At 31.6% G+C, this 11,052-nt stretch overlaps 1 protein-coding gene across 2 annotated transcripts in view; it reads left to right on the forward strand.

Moving 5' to 3' along the window:
- Positions 1 to 9,619, forward strand: part of LOC134725759 (coiled-coil domain-containing protein 57-like) — a 37,346-nt gene extending 27,727 nt beyond the window's left edge. For both annotated transcript variants that reach the window (XM_063589883.1, XM_063589884.1), the window contains exons 15-22: positions 1,161 to 1,261; positions 1,735 to 1,935; positions 2,885 to 2,944; positions 3,537 to 3,759; positions 4,273 to 4,448; positions 5,355 to 5,484; positions 8,283 to 8,498; positions 8,895 to 9,619. In XM_063589883.1, the coding sequence (XP_063445953.1) occupies positions 1,161 to 1,261; positions 1,735 to 1,935; positions 2,885 to 2,944; positions 3,537 to 3,759; positions 4,273 to 4,448; positions 5,355 to 5,484; positions 8,283 to 8,498; positions 8,895 to 9,085 (1,298 nt within the window). In that variant the 3' untranslated portion in view covers positions 9,086 to 9,619. The remainder of the gene's footprint in view (positions 1 to 1,160; positions 1,262 to 1,734; positions 1,936 to 2,884; positions 2,945 to 3,536; positions 3,760 to 4,272; positions 4,449 to 5,354; positions 5,485 to 8,282; positions 8,499 to 8,894) is intronic.
- The last annotated feature ends 1,433 nt before the right edge of the window (positions 9,620 to 11,052 follow it).

Here is an 11,052-nt window from a genome sequence, read left to right on the forward strand (position 1 = left end):
GACTGATTGTACAGTGAGAAATTCAAACAAGTGTAATTTTCTTATTTCTGGCTTCAAAGATCTGGCTGAAACTTTTACCACCACTAAAAATATACTTTATTTAGTAAATTAAGTCTGGTTTTTACGGTAATTTGTACAGTAAGGGTGCAAAAAGATTGTTTTCGGGTTCACCGACTGATTTACCGTAGTGATGCACTTGAAAATCTCTTGATTAAGGCAAAGATACGAATAATGAATGTGCTAAATTTAATTATAAACCATTTGTGAATATCGAAGTCAGCTGAATTAATCATTAAGCAATGTACAGATGAACATCTTACCGTTTAATATAGTATATCCAACAAATTTAAAATGTGATTCAAAAAGTTCTCGCTTCGAAAATCGCTACTTCCGGATAGCGTACAGAATAGTATCTACACTGTGATAAGCAACACGACGGGTGCCACATGTGGAGCAGGATCTGCTTACCCTTCCAGAGCACCTGAGATCACCCCTAGTTTTTGGCAGGGTCCATATTGTTTATTCTTTGGTTTTCTATGTTGTGTCATGTGTACTATTGTTTGTCTGTTTGTTTTTTTCATTTTTAGCCATGGCGTTGTCAGTTTGTTTTAGATAAGAGTTTAACTGTCCCTTTGGTATTTTTCGTCCCTCTCTTGTAAATACAGCTGATTCATAAAACACACCTCTTTTTGGGAAAAATATTCATTGATATTTTGTTTTGTTAAATTTACTGGTTCCCAGATATGATGTCCATGTTTCATCTCATTGAAATGTGACTTGGGAATATTACCAGTATAAATGCACATGGTAGGCCATGGAATACATTCTGTGTAAGACATAAAGTAAAGATAAGGGTAGTTCAGAATTTTAGTATAAGTTTAAACTCTTCGAAGTTTGGGGCATATAAAAATTGAAAATATACCGCACAACCCTATGTTTTGACCTTTAAATAAAAAAGTAGTGCATATCAGCTTTCCGTTCTAGGATATACATTTTAACGAAACTTCATAGTAAAATTGGCACAGTTTTTGGCATAAATGGAGTTCCTATGGGAAATTAAATTGTCTATATTTACAGATACGCCACCTGTAAAGCTTTTTCATAGCAATTTTCTATACAATGATTTATATAATTTCATTTGAAATGTTTTAACCATACAGGTGCTTTAAGAACAGAGAAAATAGAATTATCAGCACAAGTAAAGAAACAGCAAGCTCGTATTATATATCTAGATAACCTTGTGGACAAACTATCAAAAGAGGTGAGATAAATTAGTACATGGAGTAATTATTCAAAAAGTATAATTTTTAAGTGCTCTTTGTATGTAGTAATTTATCTAGGTGCTATGACTTGTTTGATTGTTATTTTTTTATAAACTGCAGAGTAAAAATGCTTATAAAGAATTATAATTAAGGTTTTATGATTAATGTTTTTAACAAAGTATTATATCAGTTTTGAGTAGGATTTTTTAAAAAGAGAAACGTTCAAAAGAAAGAAGTGTGGTATTTAATATAAAAAAATACTCACCATAGGTCATGTGCAGTAAAATTTAGGAGCAAACTAAGTCTAAGCAGAAAATTTTGACCAAGTATTGTTTTCAAATACAAATTAAACTATATTGATAAAAAGATACCAAACTGATAATATGCTTTTAATGTTTTATGTTATTTTAAGAAATCTTACTACCGTAATCAAGTAAAAATAATACTTAATGAATTATATTTTCTTATACAGCCAAAGACAAAACAGATAGAGATAGATCAGTTGCAGTATGAGGTTGGAGCTCAAGGTCGTCGTTCTGTGGCAGAGATAGCCAGTCTTAAACAGAGAGTATCAGACCTGGAGATACAGCTAGTGGAAGCCAGGAAAGAAGCTGACGAATATTATAAAGGAAATCTGGAGAAAAACATGGATATATCTTCATTATCACAACAGGTATTATATGTTAACTCTGTGGGATTTTCTTTCTGTGTTGAAGACCCATTAGTGGCCTTGGGTTGTTTTCTGCTCTTTGGTTGGGATGTTGTTTCTTTGACATATTCCTCATTTATCAAATTTACATGAACACACCTTCCCATGAACTTTTTTCCTGAGTACAAGTTTAATTTGTTTTTGTTTTGTTTCAACCATTTACAAGAACATAATATTGAATATCAATTTGCTTTTATTATTCAGTTAAGTTTAGATTGGCAAAAAAAAAGCTCATTGTATTTAACAATAATATATTATACTAACACATTAGCTCTGTCCTATTTTAATTAAAAATTTGATAAAATTGTATAATGCAAATGAAGATATTATATAAAAAAAGAAGATGTGGTATGATTGCCAATGAGACAACTACCCACAAAAAGACCAAAATGACACAAACATTAACAACTATAGGTCACTGTATGGCCTTCAACAATGAGCAAAGCCCATACGGCATAGTCAGCTATAAAAGGCCCCGATAAGACAATGTAAAACAATTCAAACGAGAAAACTAATGGCCTAATTTATGTAAAAAAAATGAACGAAAAACAAATATGTAACACATAAACAAATGACAACCACTGAATTACAGGCTCCTGACTTGGGACAGGCACATACATAAATAATGTGGCGGGGTTATACATGTTAGCAGGATCCCAACCCTCCCCTTAAACCTGGGACAGTGGTATAACAGTACAACATAAGAACGAACTATAAAAATCAGTTGAAAAAGGCTTAACTCATCAATTAGTCTAAAAACTTTTATTAGGTAAAAATAATTAAATATTTTGAATGATCAAGTTTCTGAATACAATATAATTTTACTATTTTTGTTATTAATATGGTATGGTTTTTTGAATGAAATAACGTTCTATGTCTCTGCAATATAAGACTGTTGTAACTTCTATTACAGATATCACAACTAAAGATTGATTTATCAGAGAAAAGACCTGTTGTTAACTTTGGTGCTCAGGTATATACTTTTGTTATATTAAAAAAATAACTAAGATGTGGAAATATAATAACATTAGTTTGTACAAAATTTAATTGGATAAAGTGTAGGTGTATAGGTGACAGTTCTTCACATGAGAGAAAGATAAATATAGATTCTTCCACTGCACCAAGTGTGATATAATATTTATCCACTCGAAACAGGTAAATTTTAAAATTTTAAAAACACAAGGCTTGTATAATGCACAAGATTTGTTGGTGGAATCTGTTTCTCTAATGAAAAAAAAAATCATTCTTTTCAAACGACCCACAGAAAGATGTGTTCTTTCTAGCTGACACCATCAGGCATGTTAAAAACAATCAACTGTCAGGAAAATGACATATCGAGACGGAATTAGAGAAATCAGAAGAACAAATTCATTATAAAGTTAAAAGTAATTGAATTATTACAAAATATAGCAAATTTTACACACATCTCGATTACATATATATACATATGTAGGTTTTAATTAAATGTTCTTCATATGATAGAATTTACAGTTAAATTTGCAGACACATATTTATTTACCTCTTGTTTTAAGCATACATACATTTATTCTTGCAATGATTTATAGGAGCTAGTCATACAACAACTACAGGATGAAATGTCTAGATTAAAACAACAAGCAAGTCATGTGACATCATCTGGTCCAATCCGAAAACAGTCTTCAAATGTCCAAGTGGAGGAACTACAAGAAAAACTGAAGTCTGCTGCTAAACACATTGCACAGCTGGCCAAGGAAAGACAACAGTTGATAGAGATGGGTAACAGACTAAGAGCAGAACTAAAGAAAGCAGGTTTGTGTTAAGTTCCAGTTTATATGCATTAAGGAAAGACATCACTAAAATGACATACATGAGAAGGTTTCATGAGGATCTGTTTCATCCAATAATTATTAACTGCTAAAACTGAATCAATACAATTCGAAAAAGAATATGCGTTTACTCTTTTTATTCAGTTATCTAAGAAATAATTCATGGCAGCTGTAGATTTGTTTTCATTTACCCATTGGTTGGGCATTTATATTCGTATTTTACTCATCGCTAACGCTCAGGGTGAAAAATTAAAAATGTCTGGTAGTAGAAATAAGTTGGTCGTAAAGTGGAACGACCATTTTTGTGTATTACTGCGTTTCCGCTAAAGGTAGATATATTGCAATTATACTGGCTGACATAATAGGATGTAATATTGTTCAAACTTTATGTAAAATGATTCTATTATGTTTTTATACTTAATTTCCAACTATCACTCTTGTCTTAGACATATTCTATACTTTTCAGCATATTGAATTTATAAATCTTAATTCCCAGGTGTTGCCCCACCATCCAATCCACATAGCACAAGTTATATTCCACCATCCAACCAACCTACTACAAGACATATTCCACCATCTTTGCAAAGTGAGGATCCTACAAATCCACTGTCACAACAATTTCTAAATAAACTGACCCAGCTAGAGAAACTACAGTATGAACTGACCAAACAGGTGAGTGACCACTAGTCAAACAGTGACCCTATGAGAAAATAAATTATCAGTTAACTGACCAATTGCAAGAAGCCAAAGTATGTACTCAACAAAATGGTTAGCATTCACTCAGTGGCCCAACATCATAATGATAAATGTGTTGCACAGTTCTACCATGCAATGTTGATCATACTACTATGTGGCATGTTCGTTCAACTCTGGTCTTAATTGACTAGAATTTCTGTTTTCCTGCTCACAACAATGGCTCCCTCAGGACTCACTAGATCTTCCCACCAACCATCTGCCACAATATAACCAACAGTGCAGAAAGTGGCAATACACACCATTAATCAATCAATTAAAAAGTGTTGAATGATAAAGCTCCCTATGCATAACCTTCACATCAACAAGTACCCAGTTGACAAAGATTGTAACTTTTAGTATTCCCTTATTTTAATGTCATTATAACTCATCAGAACAATTACACCCCAAATGTGACCAATAAAAAACAACAATTTTGTGCTGACAGGTTTACTCTATAGAAGCAAATCTTGATTGACTATAAGCCTAATCAAAGCAAATAAAATATTTTTAAATCAAAGGTAAATATATAGAAATATATTTTTAGAAATATATATTTAGAAATAAGATCCAGATGTTAACAAAATATATGAAGTAATATAAAATTTTATTGTATAAGATTTAATATAATAGTTATATAAAACACATGTTTTGTTAGGCTCTGATCCTGTCCATAACGTTATAGTATGGTATTAACTTTCTGTTTTGCTTTTTCCAATCATATTGTGTTGTAAAATGATGCCCTTTATGGGTTCTTGATTAGATTAATAAAATTCTTATCTTATCTTATCTATATCAAATACAAAGAAGATATTCACTATTGTAAAAAATAATTTATGGTTTTAGCAATTACAGTATGCTCAAAAGTTTCCCGAGGACGGCAAAAGTACTATGGGATCTACATCTAACAATAACAACAACATTGGACAAACACAGGAGGAATATAGACCTCCATCTATACTGAAAAAATCTATAGGTAGGTCTCTAACACACTCATTTTACTTGGAATTGGTAAAGGGGGTGGGGGTGGCATGGTGGACGTAGACCTTAATTGATGCGAAATAATTTATAGGTAGATCTATTATACAAGATCTAACAGGATAGGCGAGTAGAAGGCTCCAGACCTCTTTCAATAATGAAAAAGTTTATAGGTCTTAACTTACTTGGAATTATACAGAGTCTAGGGAATGTAGACTCAATTAATGCTGAAAAAGTATATATATATGTATGAATAAAACTGAGAATGCAAATGGGAAATGTGTCAAAAGACAACAACCCAATGTTTATTTTATTCTGGTCTAACAGAATGGGAAGTTTATCTTATAGTCCAGTCAAACTAAGATTTAACCTCAAACTAATTGCAACAGAAAATGTTTTAGTTCTAATCTATAGCATTATGCCCTTTATATACACAGAAAAAAGTGCCATAAAATCTAACTTGAGGAAAACTCAAAATTAGCATTTTTAATTTTCAATGGAAATTAACATTGGAAAGGGAGATAACTCTTGGAAAATTAGCTTTTTGGGTCAGTTTTTGGTTGTTTTTCTTATAATTTATGTAAAGTATGATACTTTGATGGGGTTTTAAGTTTATATTTGACTAAATTATTTAATCTTCTGCTCATGAAATGTACAAAACCAAAGTGTTATGGGTAGTTTTATTTTTTTTCATGCATTTTTCTTAAAAGAAATTGCAAATTTGAAGCTTTATAACATTTTGAAAAAATAATGTGAAAATTTGGTATTATTTATATCTGTATATTATATTTTTTCAGCAACTTACTTATCTAAAGAAACTTTAAATCACAAAAAAAAGAATACATGCTTTATTATTGTTATTAAATTTCAGATTATTTACCTTGACATGTGAAAAATCCAATAAACGGTCAACTAATGAATGACTAAATCTAGATTATAGCTTGATTAAAGATATGAAAACAACTTTAGAGTTGTTTGTTATACTCTAAAGACCATTAAAAAATCAAGAATCAGTCCATTCTGATGATAAGAAGCAGTAAAGTTATAATTTTGTATCAATTTTTATTGGTATTTCTGTCTTTTTTGCACGAGTTATTTCCCTTTTCAATGCAAATCTCCATAGGAATTTTAAATGATGATTTTTTAAGTCTTCCTCAAGTTGGATTTTATGGGACTTTTTTCTGTGTATATTTTGGGTATAATGCTAAAGATTAAAACTTAAAAATCTTCTGTTGCAATTACTTTCGGGTTAGGGTCAAATTTATGCTAGATTGACTGCACTTATAGTCTTGTTTAAGAAGGGGAGAATATAAATACTGTAGTATCTTTAGGGGCATACAAAACTCCTTCTTGATTGAAAAATCTATTTATCTTTATTTACGTGTATCATATCCTCATTCAACAAATATATTGGCACATTCCAGAAAGGAAATAGACTATTCAATCCTCCACTTATATTTTGAAGAGGTTTATAGAGTTAAACGCTACTAGATTACTTCAAAGTAAATTTGTTTATGAATTAAAAAACAGGATATCACCCTTTAAGAAATAGATTTGACATAAAGAATTGTAAAAGGGTCTCTTTCACACAATAAGTTGTCATTTTTGTCGAGCCTGCAACTTTTGTTGCAGAAAGCTCGACATAGGGATAGTGATCCGGCGGCGGCGGCTACAGCGGCGGCGGCGGTGTTAGCTCACTTCTTAAAAGTTTTATATTTTAGAAGCTGGAAGACCTGGATGCTTCATACTTTGTATATAGATGCCTCATGTTATGAAGTTTCTGTCAGTCACATGTCCAATGTCCTTGACCTCATTTTCATGGTTCAGTGACTACTTGAAAAAAAAGTTAAGATTTTTTGTAATGTTGAATTCTCTCTTATTATAAGTAATAGGATAACTATATTTGGTATGTGCGTACCTTGCAAGGTCCTCATGCCCATCAGACAGTTTTCACTTGACCTCTACCTCATTTCATGGATCAGTGAACAAGGTTAAGTTTTGGTGGTCAAGTCCATATCTCAGATACTATAAGCAATAGGGCTAGTATATTTGGTGTATGGAAGGACAGTAAGGTGTACATGTCCAACTGGCAGTTGTCATCTGACCTTGACCTCATTTTCATGGTTCAGTGGTTATAGTTAAGTTTTTGTGTTATGGTCTGTTTTTCTTACACTTTATGCAATAGGTCTACTATATTTGTTGTATGGAATGCTTGTAAGGTGTACATGTCTAGCGGGCAGATTTCATTTGACCTTGACCTCATTTTCATGGTTCAGTGATTATAGTTAAGTTTTTTGTGTTTTGGTCTGTTTTTCTTATACTTTATGCAATAGGTCTACTATATTTATTGTATGGAATGATTGTAAGGTGTACATGTCTAGCGGGCAGATGTCATTTGACCTTGACCTCATTTTCATGGTTCAGTGGTTATAGTTAAGTTTTTGTGTTTGGTCTATTTTTTTTAAACTATAAGTAATAGGTCAACTATATTTAATGTATGGAAGTATTGTTAGGTGTACATGTCTCCCTTGCATAGTTCATTTGACCTTGACCTCATTTTCATGGTTCATTGGTCTTTGTTTAGCTATCTTGGTTACTTTTAAGTTTATGTGACAGTTGTAATAAAGCTTTATACTTAGGACTATCAACATAATATCAATGATTAGTAAAGAAGGTGAGACATTTCAGTGTGTGCACTCTTGTATTAACATGCCTTATTGCTTTATAGAAAGTGCAATTAAATAGAAATGCACCATGCTAACCTAAAAAATATGTTTGATCTGTTTTTAATTATAGACTTTGCAGATCAGGATGAATATATGGATGTACGTGGTAGCTATGGTGAAAGATCTCTGGCTTCTACAAACATCAGTATACCCGAATCTGATGGTAAAACACAGAGGGAACAGTTGGGGATCAGTATGTCATCGGTTGGAGGGGAATCATTACAGGAGATATGGAAACTTCTGGAAGATAGGCCTACCCCTACACCCAGATCTCCACTCAGAAAAGGTACATATATCATACACTTTATTGTGATTAGAAGATGCTGGTAGTTGTGATATTTTCAATTTGAATATTGCTAGCATTTCAATATAACCAATATATATTTATTTCTAATACACCTTCAACAATGATAATCAGGTACATTTAATGCCAAAAGTTTAAACAATTTGAAAAGTATTTCTGTATTGTATAACTTAAACAATTTAGGTATTGATATGTCATAGACATAGACATACAAAACATTGATTTTACTTAATGTCCTCATTTTTAGTCAATGACAGTTTACAATGAAATTGCATTAACCAATACATTCATTTCAAATATTTCGTTACTTTTATTAAAAGATGCCAACCTATAATTTTGTTTTAATAAATTAAAATCTCCTGTATATGTTATATTTAGATACAAGAAATACAAGATCAGCAGAGGGGAAGTCAAGTTCAGAAGACTTTGTTTTACAAGGATCCAAACCCACATATGAACAAAGATCTAAATCCCAGCCTTATAGACCCTCAGTGAAACCGGCCAAGAAGAAAGTTATAAATAAACAGCATGTAAGAAATTATAATTGGAGAGACGGAGACAATAGCTGACAAGTCGAATATTCAAAGTATATTTAAATTATCAGAATATCTGAAAGTGCTGGTTAGAATAAGAAGATTGGGACCAGTTTAAAGGAAAATTCAGAAAGCATGTATATGTAGTGAAATAGAAAAACTGAAATAGTATTAGATACAAGATCATGTCATACTTAGTAAATACTTGATAACCTGCGTTGAGAGAAACAATACAGGCTGAGTATATATTATTGATGGTATATATATATAAAAAGGATCAGAAAAGTATGCTAGATTTCATATAACATATTACCTCCATTTTTATTACGAACTTTTCCATTGAAAATTCATCATTTTTTTTTAATATTGTACATTAGAAAACATCCGTCTTAAACAAAGGAGCATTTGCATTTTAGTACTTTTTTTAATACAGCATTTTTGAACTGGAAAATTTTCTTGAAACTTGGATAAAGTTTTGATAATGTTTGGCTGAAGCATTTACAAAATATGTACATCATATCTACAAAACAATGATTGTTTTATTTATTTGTATAAGTAGGATCTGTAACTTTGAACACTGTTCATATAATGTATGTTATGATAATATGTTTATTATGAATTATCTGTGATATGTAATAAAAAAAATGCAGAAGTGTGATGTGTTTATACCTTTATATTTATAATTCTAACAATGAGAGTTTTACTGATCACTATAGTTAAACAGAGGAAATACATTAATAGTCAACAACAATAGAAAAATGTGGAAAATTACTCAACTTAAGTCACATGTTCGTTTCCAAAGTCAAGAATTTGGTTAATTGACCTTGACCTCATTTTCCTTCTTCAGTGGTTATAGTTGAGTTTTTGTGTTTTGGTCTGTTGTTTTTGTCAAGCCTGCAACTTTTGTTGCACAAAGCTCGACATAGGGATAGTGATCCGGCTACGTCGGTGGCGGTGTTAGCTCACTTCTTAAAAGCTATATATTTAAGAAGGTGGAATACCTGAATGCTTCATATTTTGTATATAGATGCCTCGTGTTATGAAGTTATAACTATATTTGGAATGTGCGTACCTTGCAAGGTCATCATGCCTGTCAGATAGTTTTCATTTGACCTCGACCTCATTTCATGGATCAGTGAACAAGGTTAAGTTTAGGTGGTCAAATCCATATCTCAGATACTATAAGCAATATGTCTTGTATACTTGGTGTATGGAAGGACTTAATGGAGATATAGGAAGATGTGGTGTGATTGCCAATGAGACAACTCTCCATCCAAATAACAATTTAAAAAGTTAAGGTATACATGTCCAACTGGCAGGTGTCATCTGACCTTGACCTCATTTTCACGGTACAATGGTTATAGTTAATTTTTTGTGTTTTGGTCTGTTTTATGCAATAGGTCTACTATATTTGTTGTATGGAATGATTGTAAGATGAACTTGTCTAGAGGGCAGATGTAAGCTGACCTTGACCTTATTTTCATGATTCAGTGGTCAAAGTTAAGTTTTTGAGTTTTGGTCCTTTTTTCTAATACTTTATGCCATAGGTCAACTATATTTGGTGTATGGAAATATTTGATGATCTATATTTTAATCTCGCTGGATTTATTTGACCTTGACCTCATTTTCACAGTTCATTACTCTGTGTTAAGTTTTTGTGTTTACGTCTATTTTTCTTAAACTATGAGAAATAAGTCAACTTTATTTTTTTGTTGTATGGAAGCATTGTAAGCTGTACATGTCTGTCATTGCATGGTACATCTGACCTTGACCTCATTTTAATGGTTCATTGGTCATTGTTTAGTTATCTTTATATTTTTAAAAACTATCAGCATAATATCAATGATTAGTAAAGAAGGTGAGACATTTCAGCGTGTGCAGTCATGTTATACTATAAGCAATAAGTCAACTATATTTGCTGTATGAAATATTTTATGATGTACATATAAGTCTGATATGTTTTATTTGACCTTGACCTTAATCTCATTTTTATGGTTCACTGC

Source organism: Mytilus trossulus, chromosome 7, assembly GCF_036588685.1.
Source record: "Mytilus trossulus isolate FHL-02 chromosome 7, PNRI_Mtr1.1.1.hap1, whole genome shotgun sequence".
Taxonomy (NCBI): Eukaryota; Metazoa; Mollusca; class Bivalvia; order Mytilida; family Mytilidae; genus Mytilus; species Mytilus trossulus.